Consider the following 23385-nt stretch of genomic DNA (forward strand, 5'->3'; position numbering starts at 1 on the left):
ATGGAAATTTATTGAGGGAAAACAAATTTTATTAATTATGACAGATTATGTCCATTAAATGTTTTCCTTCTCGGACGATGCATTCTTAGTGTCGGGACATCCGAAGCACTTGAGCTCTAAGTTTGGTTGAGTGATGAGGGCTTGAAATAACATCAACTCTGACATGTTCCACATTCACTGTTGTTCGTTTTTTATTCCTGTTCCACGTCGCAACACTTGAACCCATTGCACAGAATTTTTGCACCCACTCCAATATCATGTCTTGTTTAGGAACAACACCATGAGGAAGAATGTTAAAATGAAGGTAACAATAGACTCGTTATTTCAAAAACACTGCTCTACCTCGAAAACAAGATGCTCGAACGGCCAGGTGGCCATGCTGACTGAAATTTCCGATCCTCCCCGCCAAGGGGATGAGGTTGGCGACCTTGCAACCCCCTCCGTTCGGCTGTACCTTTCTGTTAGAAAAACACCCGATCTCTGAGCACCACCTTATACTTAAGATTTTGGCAAAGTTGCAAACTTTGGACATATTTTAGCAAGATTAGCTGAGTTGAAAAAATGAAGTGTCCAGAAAATATTGCTATTATGAACATAGTATTGAACTCTTACTTGCTGGACAAAAATGATGTTGGTGAGGGGTTCTCTGACTTTGCCGACTCACGGCCACCCTTTAAAGAACTACGAATTTTTTCACGGCACCCTTGTTAATTTTCAGTTCAATGATAATATCCTCGCCTCAGAGCAACAATAAGACATCTAATCTCAGGAATAACAGTAACATACCGTCAAATGGTCCAACTATGGGCCACTTTTTGATGTTTTCAATGAAAATTCCATGTATATCTTTGATTTAGAAATTTGAGAACTTAAGCAATGGTAGCTACACATCTCATCTTTCATATGAAACTTTTTAAAAAAATCTAAGTTGGAAAGAAGAGGAAGGGGAATTTTTTCTCCGTGGTCCATAGTTGTACCCCTACTGGGTATAACTATGGGCCGCCTCATTTTAACCTGGAAAACACAGTGAAAACTTGATCTGGCTTATTGTTGTCTGAGACTACATGTTGTCCTCTGCTTGAAACTATTCCCTCATTTACTTTTTTTTTTTTCAATTTTTAAGACTTAATCATCACTTGTCGTTTTGAGAGATTAATAAAGTTCAACATGGTAATCGTAGGTAACGTTCTTTACTATCTGCCTAGGTTTTGACATAGAAACATTTGAAAACTAGAAAAATCTCACCAACTAGAAGCTAGGTACCTTTACATAGGTCTCAGAAAATATGTAGGTCTGACAAATTTTAAACAAGATCAAAAAAAAAAAAAAAAAAAATTGAAAACTAAAATGAGAAATCACATTTCTAATTCAAATCTCATCAAAATAAATAATTTTTAAAAATTATCTCAGTTTGTATTTGGTCCGGCTTTCAGTCAGCACCTTCTTCAAAAACTCTTAGTACGGGCTAATGAGAACAGGCGATAGGGCCTTCCCCAAGCCGCGTTCTTTCTTTTCTTGCCATTATTTACAACAAATAGCACAAAATATGACGAAAGCATCCCTACAGAGAATAAAATGAAGCTCTAAAGCCACTAAAAGCCATGAAAAATAGGTTTCCCATTGTTGTACTCAATTTGTGTATACCCATTGGTGTACATTCCCATTTTCGATAAATGTTGAGAGCTTGTGAAAACTACGAAACAATTTAACAAGTTAACAAGCGGCTCAATTCATAACTGACAAATTAGTAAAGCAAATCTGAACTTACTAGATCTTGAAAAACAGTTTTAGTTGTCTGCCTAAAGGAGACTTGGCTTTTCCACAAATGAGTCGAATCACTCGCTAAGAACGACTAAATTATCTGAGGCATACAAAAGCAATGGCAATCTGAAGAAGCGTCTTTAAGTACCTAAATGGTTACACTACTTGGTGATTTTTTTTGGAGCTCGCAAGTTTGAAAAAAAGGGCACTAGAGAGCAAAGTTGTACCATTTTATGGTATTCTACTGTTGCTTTGAGACAACAATATGCAATTTTGTATGGATATATGCATAATAACAAGTTTTAAAGTGTTTTGTTTTAAATTAAACATTGGAAACGAATCTTTTTTTCCTAATATTATAATTATATGCTAATCCAACAGGTGCAGATTTCCTAAAACAACTTTTTGCGAATGTTGAAAGATTACTGTATTTGCATCTTTTAATTAGTTACTTAATCTTTTAATTAGATGCTTAATATTTGAAATTTTTTGTAAATTAAATTTTAATTTTTGTTAAATATTTTAAAAATAGATATGGATGCTTACTGGTGACAAATTAGAGACAGCCATTAGCATAGCTAAATCTTCTCGCCTGGTTTCCAGAACTCAGCAGATCCACGTGTTTGAGACAGCTGCATCTCGCACAGAAGCCCATTTAGAACTCAACGCATTTAGACGAAAAAATGATTGCGTCCTAATTATTAAAGGAGATAGCTTAGAAGTAAATTTATTGCTTTTGATTTTAGCTGTTTTACATACATTAAAAAGAGTTCTTCTTTTCAAGTAGTAATTTATACTGAACTTGTGAATTTTAGTACAATTAGCAAAGGAAAAGGTACTATTGATTTTTTCAAGAATAGAATTATATCATTAAAACACTGATGGAGCTTCTCAAAAAATAAACAAATATTTTATTGAAATTAAAGTGACAAGAATGAAATAGGATAGGTGTCAGAGTGTTTGAGCAGAAATATAGTTAAAAAGGTAAATTTAGGTTAAATTTTATAAATGCTCCAAATTTTAGTTTCTGCTGAAATATGTGCCCTTGCCATTAAATTTATAGATTGATGAAGCACTATTCTTTTTTCTCTTCTTCCATGGGAAATTTAGATTTATTTCTAATTTTAATTCATTGTTTAAAATTGGTCCATATCATCATAAAAACTTATCTTTACTTACTTATTTCTCTTTTCTATAAAGTGTCTGTATTTTCAATTTAAAAATGTAGTCAATGTTTCATGTTAAGTGTTAAGTGTTTTGTGTTCTTCTCTGAAGAAGTCACACATAGGAAACTTTTTCCGGAATTGAGGAAGTAAAAAAAAATATTAACAAATAATTAAGTTCTTTTAAAAGAAACATTAAAAGATTTCAAATAAATGTGCATTATGACCAGTTAGGTAGAATTTATAAAGCTGCGACATTACTGAATAAAATATGAAATTATTGTGCAATTAAGATCTTCCCAAGTTGACTGGCATCATAAAATCAATGTTTGATTTTTATCATCTCTTTGTCAGGGTTGATAGTTAAAAACAGTGAAGGATTATCATAAATCAGTCAAAAAGTACATTAATTCAACAGGACTAAATGTTCTTTTAATCTTAGTTTTATAAAGATGAACATTATGCCAGAACATTTACGTATAATTTATTTATTTTTAATTTTCTAAATAACATTGAAATTTATGGAAGAGAAGAAAAATACAAACTAAAAATTATTGTCGCTTCAAAGAGAGTCGTAACATTGAACGTAACAGGATGCATGGGTCAACATCGCAATCTGTAGGTTCCACACCGCTGTATGAGTAGTTGAAAAGAAAAATGACAATGAATAAACTTGAATAGGAATCAACTTGGGAGAAAAAATCTAGATTTGCAGATTTGTTGAAATAAAAAAAATATTAATGTGTTTTAAAAAAAATGAAAGTTTAGCTCTAGGTCAATTAAAAGAGGGTATGAAAAAACACTTGAAAGCCGCTGTAGACAAGACATTATGGAAATGACTTTTGAACAGAATTTCATATCTGTAGGAGCTGGTCAATTGCAAAAACTTGGAACTGTAGATCTTTGAAAGGGAAAAGAACGAATTTTAAAAAGATAACAAATTCAAATGCTTTCTGGCTACTTCATATAAATTAGTTCAAAAAATTATTATTTCTGTTTTGTTTCAATTCTCTCTTTGGGAAAATACTTGTGTTTATGCTATAAGGGTTAGAATGTATTTTCAGTTTGGTTATTCAATTGTTATTTAATTAACTATGGTTAGGCTACGTGTTTGTAATCGAACAAAATTTTGAATTGCCCCTAAAATTTTCCTAAAATTTTGCTGAAAAGCTCTTAAAATTCCCTTAAAGTTTTGAAAAAGTCTACTGAGACCCTTGTGAAAAGGTCTCATTCAGGCAACATGAAACATATTTTGTTTGTCCACAAGTTTACACACTTAAATACATACAGACATTATGCAAAAAAGTAGGGAAAATTCCTTTAGGAGTCATTAAAATAGAAATTTATGTTGAAATTTCAGTGATATATTTTTGGTGAAGACAATACATCCTTTTGTACAAAGATGTAAAAAGTGTGTGTTCTTAGGTCGCCCGTTTCAATCATTAAGAATTTTTCTGATAACCTGAGTTTTCAGTAATCTGAAGGAGCTGGTTCGGCTGTAGCATGAGCCGAAATTACCTCTAATTTTCAAGACTCTGCTGTATAAGATTTGAACCTCACTTGCATAAAACTGTCTGACACCAAATAATTGACTGTTATGGGAAGATAAAGGGCAGTAACTGCACATTTTTCATTTTTTTTGCATATTTGCCATCTATTGTACATTAGCTTTATTGTGCGAGCTTGCTTATTTGGTTTCAGCTGAAAAAAAAATCTAATTACAACATTTCTCTATTGTTGGTATTGAATCCAACACACATTTCTTCAAATATCTCGAAAACTCATTTCTGCAGATGCTACCATTACCTGCCCACAACAATATGCTTCATTATTCTAGTGGAGTGTGTCAGCAAAAATGAAGACTTTTTTCTAGATAGTGTTAGTGGACAAAAAAGTAATTTCACATCATGTGACTAAACAAAAGTTAAAAGAGGAAATGCTAAGAAAATCATTCTTGTAAACCCCTTTCTGAAACTAAATGGTTCTGTGGTGTCTAAAAACCAAATTTTAAACAAGGTAATTTTTCTTGGGAGGGGAGAGCAATTTTCAAGTTTTTAAAAACTTTTTGTCATTTTGCCAAGTGGTTGTTCTTGTTTCTGCTCCCCCCCCCATCAAGCATCACTTCTGGTATATAATGAAATGTCTTGTTTAATGTACTCATGTACAATTGATTGAAACATTGTATATATCCTGAAATTAAAGCATTTTTTTAGACACTTAAATAGAACTTGTTTCTAAATTTATAATAAGTTTCCTGATAGTTTTCTTCAATCACCCTTTAAGTAGGAAAATTGCTCTTTTATTTGATAATTTTCATGAAATTTATGAAATATTTTAATTTTCATGGCAATAAACTAATTTATACTTTTTGTATATATCTCAAACTTTTGATGAAATGCAAAGGTATTTTTGTTTTTGCATATTTAAAAAATATTGATGTAACTGTATGTAAAAACCTGCTGTATCCTTGCACATTTTTTTTCTTCTCAATGACCATTTTCAAGGTATTTCCTGTGTATTGATTTCCCCTTTTCCCTATCAAACTTTGTAGATGTGTTTAAAATTCTACCCTAATGAGTTTATGGAACTAGCCTGTCAGTGTCCAGCAGTAGTCTGCTGTAGGTGCTCTCCAACTCAAAAAGCTGCTGTGGTGAGGCTCATACAAAATCAGACTGGAAGAAGGACATGTGCTGTTGGTAATGTTTTCTCACTCTCTGTATTCCAATTATTTGCCTTGATACTCTTCTATTTACTTTAATGGGGAAAAAAATCCCAAAAATATAAACTAGAAGAATTTTTCTTGTGCCTGGTTCATATCAACTCTGAAATAGTAAAAGGAAATAAAACAATGTTATTAGGCACAAGTTTTCAGGAAACCACACACAAAGTTTTTTGGGATAGGTTTTCACCCATAAGCCCATTTTTTAGCCTTCTTTTTCAATAAAAGAGAAAGAAGAAAAAAGCATGAAAGAAGGTCTTAAAAATATCACGAAAAACAAAAAAAGTCAAAAATAAATAAAATAATTAAATAAATATCGAAAAATTAAAAATTGGAAAGTAGGGTATTGAGATGGGAAAAAATGTCTGTCGGTCTGTCTTCTGTCCCCCCCCCCCCAATAACTTTTGAATGAATAGTCCGATTCGAACAAACTTTTTTTTGTTCGAAAGATCTTGGCAAGGACAAGTCATTCCCATATTTCACTTTTTGGTTTGAACTATTTTTTGTTCAATTTTGAACAGTTCAAAAAAACTTAACATTAGCCCCTGTGGGGAAATTCCAGGCAATTCCGAACTGTGAGGCGAATTTGCTTCAAACAAACTTTGTAGGAAAAAGATGTTGATGAAAAACTTGTATATAAAATATGCTTTTGATTGGAACTATTTCCTGTTCAATTTTGAACTGTTCAAATCTCTTAACATTAGCGCCTACCAGGGAACTGGAAGTCAATGTAGATTCTGTACTTGAAGGCGGATTTACTTCAAACAAATTTTGTTAGAAATAGCTCTTGATGACAAACTCGGACTCCGACTCCTGTGCCCAACAATTAGTCGGAATCCGACTCTCCGACTTCGACCCTGACTTCGTAGCTTTGTCAAAAATTTATACATGGAGGACAAATGACTGACTCCGATTCTTGGATATTCCACTCCGACTCCTTTATCTCAAAATGAGATTGACTCCGACTGCGCCATGGTTTTAACTGTGAAATAATTATTATTAATATGACTTGTTTTTATTTTCACTATCAAGTTTTAATTTAGGTATCCAGTTTTCGGCAGACAAACTCGAAGTCATATATGTTTCTACATAAAGATATATGCAGACTTTTTTTTTTTTGACTGTTAAAATTATTTCTTTAAGTTGACATTTTATTGTTTTTATTTATTTTGGTGAGTGCATTAATTCGTTTAAAAAACTATTGTTGGCAAGTGGGGGAAAAGACGATTTTTTTTGACATGTATTTATTTTAATGAGCTTATTAATTTTAATTATTATTTTTTCGTTTTGAAAGCGGATATTTTTTTTTCAATGGAGAAAAGTGAATTAGCTGCTTTGTTTAAAAGTTGCTGCTATTTTATTTGTTCATGTATTTATTTATTTATTTTTTATGCATCTAATTTTTTAGACGAGTAAGGCATATTTTATTCCTAGAAATCAGCTTAAAAAAATATGTTTGAAACAATTTGCAATTTTAGCTATTTTTGAGAATATTAATGAGATACTAGGATATAGTATAGGTATATAGGAAAGTAGGCTCGTTTAGTTCAAGACGAAACTTCTTGTTTTGCTTTGGAAAAAGGGTTCCTTGCAACCCTGAAATGCAGTTCAGCAGTTTCCTGCAAATTTGTGCCTATTAAGATTATTTTATTTTTTTTTTACTTTTCAGCACATTTAATTCAAATTCTTAATGTTTTAATTAAGTTTGAAAGTACCATTAGTGAACTCCAACTGACCTTTATTTTTTAGTTACCCAATCTTTTTTTTTGTATGTAGTGGAAATAAATGCAAACTTAGTGCTATCTCCGAGTTTTCATAATGCCGTGAGTTGTTTAGTTCTGTATGGAGTATGCAATTGCTAACGTAGAACTGCCTTGCGACCCTTTTGCATTCCTAAAAAATAATTAAATTATAGTGACTCACTTAAATATTTTCATTTTCGTGCCCCTTTCATAGCCTCCACATGGGAAGGTTGAAAGGTATGACAGCAAATGAACTTATTGATAGGAAGGGCCCAAGATGAAAAAAGTTAGATTAAAACTTAATTATATTGAAAGAAAATTTGACAAAACTAAAAAGAAGACCGGTGGTGATTTAGAGCAATGTACAAGCGACAAACAATCAGTGAACAGCTAAAAAAATTTCTATGTCATTGTATTCACTTGAAATTTATTTCATTTGACCAATCCTTTCAGGTGATGGGGGCAATGATGTAAGTATGATCCAAGCTGCAGACGTGGGTATTGGCATTGTAGGCAAGGAAGGGAAACAGGCATCGTTGGCTGCCGATTTTTCTGTTTTACAATTCAGTCACATTGCTCGTCTTATACTTGTACATGGAAGGTATAGGTAAGCAAGATAATTTTATTCATGGTATTTCTGCAAAATATTTTATTTTATGAGCCCTTATGTTTGAAAATTGTTTTTTGATGTCTGAAAAAACATCTTTTGAGTTGTTTAAAACAAAAACTGAGGAAAATTTCTGAGGTTGTCACATGTCCTGCAGATGTCAATGAAAGCATGTTGTGTAATACAGTTCAATTTGAATGATGTTGTAATTATAGTTGAGGCAAACTTAACCTGGTAGCATTGTGAAGGCTATACTGATCCTAATTGCAGCATTACAACTGACAAATTAGGTTGCTCCAACTTTTTGGCTGGATGTAGAATTCTAGAAGCAGCACCTTCTAGCACCCACCGCTGTAGCATAGGAATGAGGAATATGAGCAGTGTTGCCAGATTGGGGGAAATTTCCCCATTTTGGGGAAATCTGGTGCTCTCTGGGGAAATTTTGGGGAAATGGGTTTTGAGGGGAATTCTTTGGGGAAAAATTTTTTCCTTGGGGAAAACCTGGGGGAAAAAAAACCTCGGGAAAAAGATTTTTTTTCATATTTAAATTCGCGTCAAGTAGTGGGAACATTGTTTGTGTATCAAACAGCGTTGGGTTAGCTTTGCTCAACTTTATGGAATTCGCATTTCGCATTATGTGGAATATTATGCTATGGAATTCGCATTAATGTTCTGCGTGATAACTAGTTAATACGTGAAACAGGTAAAAATAAGTGTGATGAAGAGTGTTCTTGGATAAATATATACAAAAATCATAGTTTAAATGTACATACAGAAGCAGAGTAGTAAATGTAAGTTGAAAAAAAATATTTGGTTATTTCTTGCCTCTCGGTCAGGTGCTTGTATTTATGACGAGTGGCACTCGCACGGCTTTGCCCTTAGTAGAAAATTAAAAGGTCTTTTGGTCCCCCTGTATAATTACAAATAATGCATGATGAATTTCTCGCCAATTGGCTTGCCCACGTTACAGTTCCACGTTATGATAACTAGGTAATTTACTTGTCCATCTTATGATACTTTTGCTCGGGAAAATGTTCTTAAAATTGGAATAGAAAAAGAACAAAATCAAATTTTCAAAAAATCGCTTAAAGGTGCACATTCCCATGCTACAAACTAATTCTTTGCCAATCTTCATGAAAATCAGCCGAACAGTCTTGGCGCTATATGCGAGTTAGAGATTCCGACAGACAGAAAGAGATCCGGACAGAGAGATATCCAGAGAGACTTTCAGCTTTATTATTAGTAAAGATAAAGAAAGATAAATATAAAGAAGACAAAAAAAAAGTTGGAATTTTATAAGAAAATTTGGCTATTTGGGGGGAAAAAAAATTTCAAGAGACAAAAATATTAGTGGAAGTCGATTCATTTTATGAAAATATTAGTGGAAAAATAATTTTTGCATTTGGGGAATTTTGGTAGAAAATATCGCTTTTTGGGGAAAAGTTCGAAGGGAAATGGGGAAATATGGATTTTACCATCTGCAACACTGAATATGAGGTTTATCATTTATTCACGATTGTCAAAATGTGACTGTAAGAAATTTTATACGTACTAAAAATCTACATTTGTTCTTTTTTTTATAAATGCATTATTGGGCCATACTATACAAGTATCAATTTTTATCTACTTATTCTTTACTAGAAAACTCCATGCTGCGCTTGAATCCATTGGAATTCCAATCTCAATGGATCCTCAGAAAGAATTTTTTTACTTCATTTTACAGGACTGAATAATCTTGCTGTCATTGAACTTCGAATTAAACTTGTTTATGTAAAAAAACAGGTGTTTATGAACTATTACAACTTGCTCTAACTGTATCTAATGAGGAAATGACCAAAAATGAAGAAAACAAACATGATATAAGAAAGTAACCCACTTTGTATTTTTAACATCAGCAATATAGTGAAAGTTTTTGTTCATGTCATGATCCCTTGTGATGAGCTTGAAAAACCACCTATCTGAAATTTTAAGATCAAATTTCTTTGCCAATATTGCTGTAGTTGTGTTTAATGGCTTAACATTTTTTAAATCTCTCAAGTAGTTTGGTCATTAATCAAATTCTTTCAATTTTCAGTTACAAGCGATCTGCAGCTCTTAGTCAATTCGTCATTCATCGAGGTCTCATCATATCCACTATGCAAGCATTTTTTTCTGCTGTGTTTTACTTTGCATCTGTAGCACTCTATCCAGGAGTTCTCATGGTTGGGTAAGTTAAAATATTAAGCTCATTTTTTAAACTGATTAAGGAAAACTATCTGTTGACTAACTGATGGTGAGCCCCACCAAAAGCAATATTGCAACAATTCAGTTGAAAACAAAGCATTGTAGAAAGTACGGTTGTTTAAAGTGTTATTCAAAAAGTAAGCAAACCCTTATTAAAAGGTATTTTAGAGTTGAAATAAAAAAGGTAAGTTCTTTTTTTTTTTTTTTTTTTTTTGTGTTATGATTTTGAACTTGTCTGTCAATAATTTAAAACGATGTTCATTTATTCTCATCAAATTAGTAGTTAACTTATTAAATATGTAATTTTATTACAAAATATTGCTTGATTATGTACTTTTAACTGTTCTGGCTAACAGGCCACTTGGGCTATGACAACACTTTCTTTAACAGTCCTAAGGGTGACCTGATAGCAAGGTTTGAATATACAGTGTCGTCTCAGAGCAACTGTATAAGATCTAAGCTTTGAAATAACAGTAAGATAGTCTACTGTTGTTCCAAGACGACAATATGTTCTGTATGAGAAACTAAGATTGTCTCAAGCTTAAACTAAAACTGCATGTACCTTTTTAGTGTTTTTCTATTTCTAGTCTTGATTTTAAAATACTTTTTACAGTACACAATATAATATTTAAAGTTTGTAATTTTTAAGATGCTAATCCTGTAAAATTGAAACAAATTGAGTAAATTTTTGAATGTATTTTAAGGTTTGTGTAATGTGCTGTATTAAGCTTTATATAATCGTAAATATATAAATTTAGTATTCAAAAAATTGTAGCAAAGTAAGCCAGTATTACAGATTTTTTGATTGTTTACAGATATGACCATTTCCTTCCATTAAATGAGAAATGTTTTAAAATGAGGAACTGTTTGTGTAAAAGTAAAATAAGTGAAGAAATATAGTAACTCTGAATTGCCCCCCCCCCCCTTATTACACATAAAATATTTATGAATCCTTTTATACCAACAGATATGCTACTATTTATACCATGTTTCCTGTGTTTTCCCTTGTTCTGGATAAAGATGTATCATCTGAAATAGCCCTTACATATCCAGAACTCTACAAAGAATTGTGTAAAGTAAGTTCAACTTCTTTAAATTTTAAATATTACGTTAAATCAATTTTGTGTTACCAATTTATGAGCAATTTGTCTTTTTTTCTCCTCTCAGGGGCGGTCACTATCTTTCAAGACATTTTTCATCTGGGTCATAATTAGTGTTTACCAAGGTAATTTCTTGAAATTTTTACTAAATTTCGCCAGATTTTGTGTTGCATTTCAACATGTATTGAGAAAACAATTTTTTTAATTGGAAATTTAATCCTGTATGAATGCATTGTTTTATAAATTTGCTATTTCATTGTTCAGTTTTAAAGTATGATTTATCAAAGATTTGTGATCCTTTTTTTACTCTATACAAATGAATGTTGTTAATATTTATTTCTATGTGAATATTAGAATGTGTTTAAATGATCAGTAACACATATTCTAATATTCATTTGATTGTACTGAAGAAACACATTGGTATATATTTTCTTAATACTCAATGTAATGTAATGAAATATATATTATTTCATTGAAATATATATTATTTCATTACATTTCTGCTTCGTTCTTATTACCATAAAAAAGTCTAAAGTACCAATCATATTAGGAAACATTTTTTGGCTGTTATGCACTAATAGTGTGCTTGAAAAAAAAAAAGGATATTTTACCTAAGACAATTATTATTTCATAACTGTGATAAATACATTAATAATATTCTTTGTACACATTGCTCAAGAGCATTGCCATTATTTCAGTGCAAAGTTTTCTGCTGCAATGTCATCATGTTAATGCTAATCACATCCTGACTTTCTTTAACATTATTTTAGCAAGGTTACCAAATTAATTGTGTTCCATTGTTTTTTTTTTTTTTAATTTCAAATCCAATTTTTAAAAAAGTTTTATGAAGAAGAATCTGTTTTCTCCTTCTTAGAATGACGAATCACATTCAAGGTGCAGACATTTTAAATTCCGTAAATTGTTTTGAAAATCACCACTTCTTGTTCCATTGCTAACTTTTCAAGAAAAAATCATCTTAAATGTGTCATATATATTGCCCTCAGATTTTCTGAATTTTTTTTTTCACATTTCTTCACTTATACCTGTATCATTCTTTTATAGGTGGTATTATCATGGGCGGAGCTTTGCTGCTTTACCAAGCTGAGTTTATCCACATAGTGTCCATCAGCTTCACGGCACTCATCTTAACGGAGCTGTTGATGGTTGCACTGACAATAAGAACTTGGCATTGGTTCATGATCGTTGCAGAGTTCTTTAGTTTGACAATCTACCTACTTTCTTTACTCTTCATGAGACAATATTTTGGTAGGTTTTGCATTTTTATTGTTTCTATTTTTGCTTAGTTATGTAAATACAAATGTGAGAATCAGCAACAGGCTCTGTTTATTTGTGAAATATTTTTAATGTTGTTGTAGAAAAAAATAGATATGTGAAGTGAACCGATTAGCTGAACAAAAACAAATTGTGTCACTTCTAATCCCCATATTGAGTTGAGTTAGTCAGTGTGCTTGATACCTTTTCTTTTAACTTTCAAAGCTGATCCATTTAATCCAACAACAATTGAATGATTGCTCTCTTCAATAAATCTGATAACTCATAGTAATAAAATTTTTTTTCATTTTGAACCTTTTTCTTTTTTTTTTTTGTGACTTTTGATTTCTAGAACAATGTCTGCCTTATTCTTCTAGCTGTATTCATGCTTTTTTTTATTGCACAACTTCATATTTTGTAAATTGGATGTTCGCAATCTACTTTTGTTTAGAAGAGAAAATATGCATGATAGTCTGAGCAGTAAATTACCATTTTGCGCAATATCATTTTCTGAATTTCATAATATTGCAGATTTTATAACGGTGGATTGAAATGGTAGCATTTGGTACTCTTGACAACAAAACAATTTTTATTAGGAAATGTATAGGAGAATTTTTATGATTCTGCTTCTGGTGTTTTTTTTTTGGGGGGGGGGGGTTACATATAGTGGTGCAAACCCCCGGCCAATGAACATGTCTAACCAGTGAACAAACACAAAATTTTCTACTCCAAAAACATTTGGGATTTTTGCTTGAAACCAGTGTTTCATGTAAGACCTACTCAGTATTTTTAAAATTCTCTTTTGTTTTATAGTCTGCTTATTGCTCCTGTGATTTCATTGCTTTCTGGTTTTGTTTTTTTTTTCTCTTCACTTTTCAATATGTTTTTTTTTTTTCATAGATCCTTTCCTTTTTTCTTCCTTTTCTCTCATTTTTGAAACTGTAACAATGGAAGTAACTGCTATCAATTATCTAAGTTAAAGTCTTTTATGTCCTCCTTTTTCTCAAAAATATAAGCTCTTCATTCACTGGAGTGTGTTTGTTAACTTTGTTAAACCAAACCTGATTTAAAAGATAAAATATGGTTGAACATTGTGCAGACAGGATGAGCCACATTTACTGTATTTATGCTACTTGTGGAAAAAATGTAATAGGTAGTCTGAAGAGTGGGTTAATATTTATTTATGCTGTATTTTTATGTGTCTTTGAAATTAATGTTAAATTAAAAAAAAAATATATATATATATTTTCTGCTTTCTTTAGATTCAGAATTTATATGGTCTTTGGACTTCCTATGGAAAGTAGCACTGATAACCGTGGTCAGCTGCGTGCCTTTATATTTCTTAAAATATCTGCATCGAAAAGTAGCACCGCCCAGCTACACCAAGCTTACATAATCCTCTCTAGTGATTTTATAAGGTATTTTAAAAATGTGTATAAATTTGCTTTTCAAGTTTTTACGTTATGTTTTTGGTGTTCCTCACTCAACTTTTTTGCCCATTTTGTACGTGATTTAGAAACAATGTGATTTTGTTCCTTTAATTTATCCTTGTATGTTCCTGTCTGAAGAGTGTACACTTATTACTTTTGTGTTTGATGCAATGTGGTGTTTTTGAGTATGAGCCCAAATACAAGATGATTGTGTTACCCCAGGCTGCTGATGGGGTGGAGATGAAAAAGTAATTTGCATGGGTAGGAATAAGATTTGGTACCGTTTTATCAATCGAACCATTTTGTGCTTGCTGGCATTTGTCATTATTTAAAAAAAGTTTTATTATTCCATTCTATCATCATTAATTAATACTCATTCCTTTTTACATTTTTTTTTGTCTGAATGTTGTTCTAAGTTTGTGTTCTCTTTGAACACAAGAATGTGGATGAAGTATATTGTGTCTGTATAACAATAAATTCCCAAATTTCGGAAAGCCAAATTCTATTATTTCTTATTTAAATTGCTGCTAAAATCCTAAACAAATAGATTTGATATAGTTGAAATTTAAATTTTTTAAACTTTTCTGTAATTTTTTTTCTTTTACAGTGGGAAATAAGCATACATAATTTCAGTCAGTTGCTATAATGCAGCTATCTTTCAGCATCTGCTTTTAATTTATGGTATATTTTATTGTTTGTTAAATTGAAAAATTAATAAATAAATAGATAAAGAGAATAACATTCGAAATATGAAGCTGTTTCTCCTCCAACCATCACTTATCATTCTTCCCTTTATGTTGAAATACATCCTCAACATTACACCAATATGTGATTGCTTAGAAGAAAAAAATAATAAACTTTTGTTTGTGTTTTTATTAAATGTGTGAAATTTACGAAAATTGCATGACTTGGTTTTGCAGGCATTCTTTAAAAGATAAATAGCAAGTACTTTCTTCTATCTCATCCCATCTCAGTCATTATGTGACATTTCTCTCTCTCTCTCTCTCTCTTATTCTTTTTTTTTTTTGACAGTGCAAGACTAAAATCTGTGATATTGCTGTGAATCAACATTGGAAATGAAATTGTTGTTAGTATTTGTATTGAAACTTGAAAATATTGTTTGAATAACATAAATGTCTTATTTTCTAAATTTTTATGCAAAAATGGTGTGTATGTACGTTTGTTCATTTAATAATTTTCCTTCTCCTACTCTCCTTTTTTTTAAATTTTCAAAACTCTTTCCTTGCAAGATGTAATGTCAATTTTCTAATGATTTTCTTTGATATGAATTAGGTTGAAAGTTTAATCTGAAGTACATTTTTTACTTTTCTAGATTGTCATTTGAATTTAAACTGTGTTTTTGTTTATCTTGCTTGTACTTAAAAAAAATAAATAATTTTTGAATATTTCTGCTAATATATCAATGTTTTCAAATCATAAATGCTTACAAAAGTAGCTTATCGTTAAATCTTCTGTACTCAAATTCCTGTAAAAAAAAAAAATTGTAAATTGATTATTTTTTTCAAGAAATGTCCTGTATCATCTTCTTTTCTTTATATCTTTAATCACAAATCAAGATAGTACAAGAAAGTTTTAAATCTCGTACACTACTTACCATTTCAATTTTTCTTTGATAGAAATTTTGACTTTTTTTTAAATTTAAATGTTATTTTGTGTTTGGAGGTACTGTGAGAAGAAAAGATAAAAGTAAAATAACTATTAAATAGTGACCAATGATAAAGATTCTGACCAAGTTGTACGTTTTAATCTTAAAAGAAAGAAAGGGAAATAATATGCATCTTGCATTCTGAAAAAGTAATCATTTAATTAACAAAACTAATAATAATAATCGAGTTAATGTATGGTGTCCCTGATCAGTATTACTCAATTGTGATTATATTAGATTAAATTTTCAATTTATGCAATCAACAAACGTGTCATGTTTGTCAGAACTGAACAAATATAATGTGCTCGCTTTCATAAACTTTTGTGCGTTTGATTCTGTATGCTTGGTTGAAAACTGAACTAAAATGTAGATTCATCTGATTTTTTTTTTGTTTTGGAGGGGGGGGGGAGTGTGTTAATGTGCAATATTTTCCAATTACAAAAATTTTATTGATTTTGTGCATAAAGGACGAAAACAATAGGTAAACAACTGTATCAATGTCGAGTTATTGCATGATGACTGATTGGTTTCTATTTAAAATAATATTCTAAAACAGCGCTTTTTTTTAAATTAGCAAAATCCACTATATGTATTTTTCTCTAGTCTCCAAACTACATCTTTTGTTCCGAGTTTTGTTTTGTTTGTTCTTAGGTTGGCTAAATTTTGTCGTGATCATAGCAAACCGGGGCAGTGACTTGTTAAAAATTACTTATATATATATATATATAATTGCCGATTCATATTCCACATAAAATTATGACTAATCAATTAAAATTCTCAATTTTTGAAACTTTTGTGATGTACTGGTTTTTTTCCCATGCTGTATTTGTCTCGTGAGTCATGTGCCTTTTTAGTGTTACCCAGAAACCAAACAAGAAAATTTTCTGCGACATTAATTTTTTTTTTTTTGTATTTGTACAGTAAAACTTGGTTTTTAAATGGCAGATAACCTTTCAGACTTGCTACTTGGGAGACGCTTGACCTTTAGAGACATTCTTTGTGATTTGAGAAAGGTGCTGCTGGTTGTGTAAAAACTCTTGTTGATGTACATATTTATCTACAAATAAAGTAATATTTTAAATTCTTTAAACTTTCTTTGTTTTACATGTTTTAAGCAATCATGGATAACTTATTGCTTTTGCGTAGATGTAATTATTACTTTCTTGTTACTGCTCTGTACTTTCTTGTTATATCCTTTTAATGTTGGGAAAAAAGATTTTGTTAAACTTTATATTTTGTCTCTCTCTTTACGCAGAGCTGCCGAGTCAGAGTTGGACTCATTTTGGGGTGTAAAGAAGTAGGAGTTAGCCATTTTCCCTCAAAGTTCTCAACTCTGCCAGTGCTTGCGGAGTCAAAGATTTTAAATTACAAAAGTCGGAGTTGGCCATTTTCCTTCCAAGTCAACTCTGCTAGAGTTTGCGGAGTCAGAGTTGGGCTGTTTTTGGGTAAAGCAGTGGGAGACGCATTCGGTCATTTTTCCTTCGACTCAGCAGCCCTAGCCGTGCTTTTACTGTTTTCCGAGATCAACTCCAGGTAGAGCATTTAAACTTTTGGTAAGAAAAGAAATACTCTGATAAAGGGAAAAGTTATCAATAAAACACTAGTGATTGCACATCAGACTTCATTACATATAGATCTTTATTTTCCTTTTATATACAATAGCATTTTAAAATGTAAAATATTCAATGCAAAAACACAAAAGGTATAACAGCCGTGACTAGACATAAATGATCACATGAGATGAGAATAACAAGCATGCTTAGGCCTACATGAAGCAAATCATGTGTAGTTCCATTTACTGTTGTCCGTGCAGACTTGACTTACAATATTCGAAAAGGGCAACCATCAGGAACCTTGCCAAATTGTTTGGCCACAAACGTTCAAATCTGGCATCTTAGCGAGCTTGGGGTACAGTTTGAAGAATACTTCTGATGACCAAAATTTGGTCAAGGTTCGAATATCAACAAAAATGTCCATAACTGAAGCAATTTCTTCAGAAGAAAAAGTGAATTTAATTTTTTATTTCTGTTGGTTTATTTATTTTTTCCACAACAACTGAAGGGTTCAAAGGGAAAACATTTCATTTTTAAACTAAATATTTTTATTTATTTATTTTTGGTATCTTTGATCTATAAAGTTAATTTTGAACTTGTAGGATGCATATCTTACCCCGGCAAGGAAAGTGACACTACTCAAAAAAAAAAAAACATTCAAGAAAATTAACTTTTAACTAGTAGCTTTATGTAGTTTCATCTCAAATACAACAATACAAGTAGAAAAATTATGATGTGATGTTTAGTGGTTAGTTTTTGTTGCCTAAAGTAAAAATGCATACTTAAAGTTCAAAAATGTTTCTTCTAAATTATGAAAATTTAATGATGTATCAGTATTAGTCACATTGTGCAAGTTTTGGGGCAAGAAAGAGCATTAAATTTATATTTTAAGTCAGCAGCTAGTATGTGTTTCACAAATTTTGAGTTGTGTTGCTTTCCTTGCTATGGTGCAATGTGTCCCATGGTCCTCATGTTTTAACGGGCTTTAGAAATTAGTCTGCTCAGTAAATAAAAGATTTTGTCTTAAAAAGGAAAAAAGCATTTTAATCGTTAAAAAAAGCACATTACTTATTAGCGACTAAAATGCACCTGCAATAATTCTTCATGAAAAAAGTGCTTCAAACGACTTTCCCCCATGAACCCTACATTTATTATTAGGTTGAATTTCAGTCAGTGTTTGATGCAGAATTATTGTGAAGTACATATTGTAGTTTAACACTTAAAAATCCTGCCCATTTTTCAAATTATTAAGTCTTTCAAATAGGATGTGTTACAAGCTGTGTGAATTAATAAGAGAGGTTCATTTACTTAGAAAAATGTTTTTTTACTCAAAGAGATGAGTGTGTTTGTTTAGACTGATACCACATTTGAATTGTTATGACAGACACATAATGATTTCTGATTCAATAATAATTCAAAGCGAGAAAACTGTTGTGTTCATTAGAGTCCTTACAGCAATTGATTCCAGTGCATCAACGCCTAACTTTTTACATATGCTGTGGTTCTGCTTAGAACTTATAGCACTTCTTGGGTTACATTTTGCAAAGCTAGCTTCAGGGAGGGAAAAAGTTGTAAGGGGCTACTCTAGAATTCCATAATGTTTTATTTAATATGTCTAGGAAGAAAAACTTTTGATTCTTTGGTTTTTCAGAAAGTTTTTTCCACGACAGTACTTTTAAACTAATCCTTTCAAACAGTCATAAACGGTTCAATTCGAACAAATTTAATCGTTTAACGATCACTGATGTTGTTACTCACCTTTTTGCATTAATCATTCTTTATTGTGTCTTTGTTAGCTTCAATTAGCCTTCCAGAACAAGGCGTCTTTTCAACATCAAAATTGCCAAATTAAAATTTTGCGAACTAGGCTCTGGTACTGGCATACTGTCAATATATCTTCTCCTTGTACATCAGTTTTTTTTTTCTTTTTTTTTTAATTTTTTGAGCGAAAGTTTTTCCTTTCCAATAGCAAAAAGTAAGATATGCTGAAAACTCTGCTTACACCCTTCATATTTGAAATGTCACCTACCAAAAATTACTGCCTAGATTCAAATGGACTTTTTTTTACAAGTAAGCCTTGCTACAGTAGCTTTCAAATTATATCACAGTTATACGGCATAAGTGCGAAAAAATACAATGAAATTCTGTCGGAGGGTGGGGGGAATGAAATTACTTTCCAATCGAATAATTTGTTTACAGGTATCCAAATTGGCAATAATTAAGCAATACAATTTTATACTTATGTTAATGCTACCTAAAATATTATTAACATTTAGTTCCACCAATAGCTACCCAGAGCATTCTTGTTGCGGGAAAAGTGCTCAGCATTCTAATTTTTTTTTTTTTTTTTTTTGCTTAAGATGCAGAATATGAATGAATCCTTATTTTGGCTGGAGAGGGGGGGGGGGTAATTTTCTCAGGCAAGTGATAACCATACAGCTGTTTTGTTTTATTTTTGACACATGTAACACTTTTCTGCATCTTGGGAACTATACTACATTCACAGGACAGATAGACTAAATGTACACAAAGAAATGTGCCATTTGGCGACCTCAATCAGGTGTTTGGCTTGGAGAAGAAATAGTATGTGTCAAGCAGCTAGCAAATATTATTGATTTAACTTTTTTTTATTCCAGAGTAAATCTTCAAAAGTGGCCAAATAGCAGTAAACCAAACCTTTTCATAATCTGGTTGTTTTCTTTTGATATAAATTTTCTGTGAACGGAGTACAGGTCATCTACCTCTATTTGTGGTATAAATAATGACTGCAGTAAGAATTTTATCTTTCTTACAGTGATTGCACAATATACCATTTTAAAAGTTTCCTCGTTCTTTGGTCTATTCTTTGGTTTTCTAAACTCTTTCCAACAACATTTTCCACAGTTGAAAGCCATGCAACAACTGACAATGTAGATTATTATATACATGATTTGACTCCTGCATTTCACAAAACTTAAAACTGAGAGAGAATATAAAAAATGCTCATGAATATTTACAAATGTCACGTAATAGAAAGACAATTTCAAGCTTGAAGATCACACATTTGAAGCAGTTATTCAGCTTGTGATGACTCGAAATCAATCTAACACAAACATATACATTTACAGTTCAATGGTGAAAACTTACTTCTAGAAACATAAATGCAGTTCTGAGAAAGGTGCCTGCTTTTCATGAAATGCATTGAAAATAGTTTCTTTCCATCCATTTAGAAATACAAATGTCAGCAAATAATATATTTCCATTGTGTCGGCCATCTTATACTTGGATCTTTTTTTTCCCATTGAGCAACGATTCTGGTAAGAAAGAAATTAATTTGAAACTACAGGCTTCAATAATTTTGATTATAAACTTCAGCTTTTACATCTGAAAACCTTTTTTCATTCTTAATGAAATGAACAGGCCAAATCATACCACGAATTCAATTCTGGTTCTCTGTGTCAGATCTATCAAATTTAGATCTAGTAAAAGTAACAACTTTGTTTCAGTCTTTGGTGTATTTGAGAGTTGATTAACTCACAATGTTTACAAAAGACACATTATTTACAAAATGATTTCTGAAAACACTTTCTTGGCAAAAAGAATCAAGTGCTGTTGTGCGTCTACAAGTGTTACAACTCCTCCCATCTAGTTTTTCGACTTGAGCTCACAATTTTGCTTTGAATTGCGAGTAATGAATTCCAATGGTAGCCTCGAATGATTGCACATATATTCATCAGGGTTGCCAAAATAAAATACTATTTATAATCAAAATGTAAGCCATCAACTCAGCGTTTAGTCTTGAGCTTGCAAAATATTGAAAAGCATTTGAATATTTGGCTGGTATAAAACGCAAAGTACTTTCTAGTTGTTTCAGTTCCAAAACTCTCAAATATTCAAAGCAACAATACACAATCAAATATACACTAATAGCACCAAAAACAATTATAAAAAAAATTAAATCACACCCATTTGACGACAGTTACTGTCACACAACTGAATCCTTAGTCTGTATGCAGGCATAAATAATCTTTGCACTAGTATCTTGTATTATATAATCAGTAATGTTTTGTTTTCTTTTTTTTTTTTTTTTTTTTTTTTTTTGCTCATTTGCCATGCATAAGTTTTGGATATATCACAGTAAACTTTACAGATAAAACAAAAACATAGAGAAAGTCCCAATAAAATATAATGGCAGTTAAATTTTGCAAATAGTCATTGTTCAAATTTCAACTTTTTTTTTCTATGATGGAGTAAATAGAAACGATAACTTTTATGAATTTTGTACTAAAAAGACGAATAATTCGACGATGTGAGCATTAGATGAAATCTGGCAACCCTGGCATCTATGGAGGAACGATACCTTTCCAGACCCGTATTAAAAAATCAGCCATCATTTTGAGTGTATGATTCAAATCACATGTTGTCCAGCTTGATGGGTGGTTTGACATCGATGAGATTGTTGATTCGAGGTGGGCTGGGGCTGTGGTCGGCAGTGGTCCTGGGGGGCGTACCCACGGAGGGGGGCCCTGAAGACGATGACCCTGACTGCCCGCAAACGCGGTGGTGGGACTCCCAGTCTTTGTGCTGGCAAAAGGAGCCACAGTAACGAGCGATATTGCAGCCGCTGCAGGTCTCGCTGGCCTTCCGACCGCAGTTCCAGCAATTCTGAAACAAATATGTACTTGAAATATCTATACATAAATGCAAGGTATGCATAACAGTAAAAGCTCATCTATCCAGCATTTCTTTTAAATAAGAAAGAAATAATGAAGAAAAGATAACATTAAATAAATTATACAATTTATTAAGCTAATTATTTGTTTAATGATCAAATGGCTATAAATCGCTCGAGTTGGGTGCAAAGAAATTTTTCATCTTATACTGTTTGCAACTCATTCATAACAGATTGACCATTTTTGTTTGAACTTGCAAATTTGAGCATTCTTTAACGCCTATAACGACCTACATGTCTCTTACCAATTAGACAATGCATTGTTTTGACGATAGTGCAAAAGTTGAAAGTAAATGCTTTGACAAGAACAAATTTGAATGAGAACCATATAAGGATTCGTGCTCCTAAATGAGAATGATTCGTTTTTGAGGTGGGGTGTTCGTCGTGGGGTGGCTTAGGTTCGTTTTTTGGAAATGCGATCATTGTTAATCGTTCGATCTAATTCGAAGCAATAACATTAAAGGTTTCTTTTTAATTTTAGCTGTTGCTTTTACTGATTATTTTTAAAAGAGCTCGAATTTCCACGACCTCGACTACCCAGCTGTGAGACACCATCTTTGAGCTCTCTATGTCATTGTATCTCAAGGGGTTATGGATTTAATTTGTTACCCCTCTCACTGCGATCCCAACGAGCAACGTAGGAGTTGCAAATTTTGCTCTTTCCATGTGCATAGCGTATTCTAAAATCTTATCCGGCAATTTCATCGTTTAAATGTCAGTAATATGCTTTTCTGAAAGTATTTAGATTGATTACTCGTTCATTTTGCAAGCCACATACCTCATAATTAAATCAAGAAAGACTTTCTTCGAAAGTGTGTTGTTTGGTTCTCAAAAAATTGTCTGGAGGGGGTTTCTAAAAAAAATTGAATTTAATATGAAGTAGAACTTTTCCTTTAACTTTGTTTTGAGTTTTATCATACTGAAAATAAATTTTAGTGATATTTTTGTAAACTTAATACATGTATTTTTTTATATACATAAAAAATATGCATACTGTGGCATAGTACGCTTTCTGTCAACGGATGCCACTGTTTCCCACACTTTTTACTCATTCCGACGCTTCAAAGCCAGCTGCATCGAATTCTTTCAAATCCATAAAATACTATGTTCCGCCCCCAAGCTGACCTTTGGCCGTTTTGGCTCAAGTTTAACATTCCGTTCCCAGGGTGATCACCTGCATCCATGGACCAGCAGCATCCTTGGGAAAGGACAGAGAGAATCCCCGTTTATATTCCAATAAAAAGGGGAGATGAATTTTGCGGGGGCTGGGGCGCGGCTGACTCGGAAACGTGGAGAACGATCAAAAACTTTGGAGAGGTCAGTCATGCTTTCTGACTCTCCAGAAATCTGTCTAACTATGGATCATTTCTAAATCTTGTAAATAGCTGTGTAAATAAAAAATGTTAAGTTTACCCCTGGTAACTACTTGCTTTCCACT

At 31.9% G+C, this 23385-nt stretch overlaps 2 protein-coding genes across 7 annotated transcripts in view; one reads left to right on the top strand and one right to left on the bottom strand.

The window, feature by feature from the left end:
• Positions 1 to 16978, top strand: part of LOC129221154 (probable phospholipid-transporting ATPase IIA) — a 64253-nt gene extending 47275 nt beyond the window's left edge. For 2 of the 6 annotated variants that reach the window (XM_054855605.1, XM_054855603.1), the window contains exons 18-26: positions 2294 to 2482; positions 5476 to 5620; positions 7839 to 7992; positions 10067 to 10198; positions 11183 to 11291; positions 11383 to 11440; positions 12378 to 12581; positions 13850 to 14005; positions 16605 to 16978. In XM_054855605.1, the coding sequence (XP_054711580.1) occupies positions 2294 to 2482; positions 5476 to 5620; positions 7839 to 7992; positions 10067 to 10198; positions 11183 to 11291; positions 11383 to 11440; positions 12378 to 12581; positions 13850 to 13983 (1125 nt within the window). In that variant the 3' untranslated portion in view covers positions 13984 to 14005; positions 16605 to 16978. Of the gene's footprint in view, positions 1 to 2293; positions 2483 to 5475; positions 5621 to 7838; positions 7993 to 10066; positions 10203 to 11182; positions 11292 to 11382; positions 11441 to 12377; positions 12582 to 13849; positions 15801 to 16604 lie in introns of those variants that run through there. The other 4 variants (XM_054855604.1, XM_054855600.1, XM_054855601.1 and 1 more) reach the window with 3 other exon arrangements.
• Positions 16979 to 17307: 329 nt separating this feature from the next.
• LOC129221155 (protein CBFA2T3-like) overlaps positions 17308 to 23385 on the bottom strand; it is a 41854-nt gene continuing 35776 nt past the window's right edge. The window contains exon 10 of the mRNA XM_054855607.1: positions 17308 to 21880. Coding sequence (XP_054711582.1) covers positions 21629 to 21880 — 252 coding nt within the window. The 3' untranslated portion in view covers positions 17308 to 21628. The remainder of the gene's footprint in view (positions 21881 to 23385) is intronic.

The sequence above is a fragment of the Uloborus diversus genome, chromosome 4 (assembly GCF_026930045.1).
Source record: "Uloborus diversus isolate 005 chromosome 4, Udiv.v.3.1, whole genome shotgun sequence".
NCBI lineage: Eukaryota > Metazoa > Arthropoda > Arachnida > Araneae > Uloboridae > Uloborus > Uloborus diversus.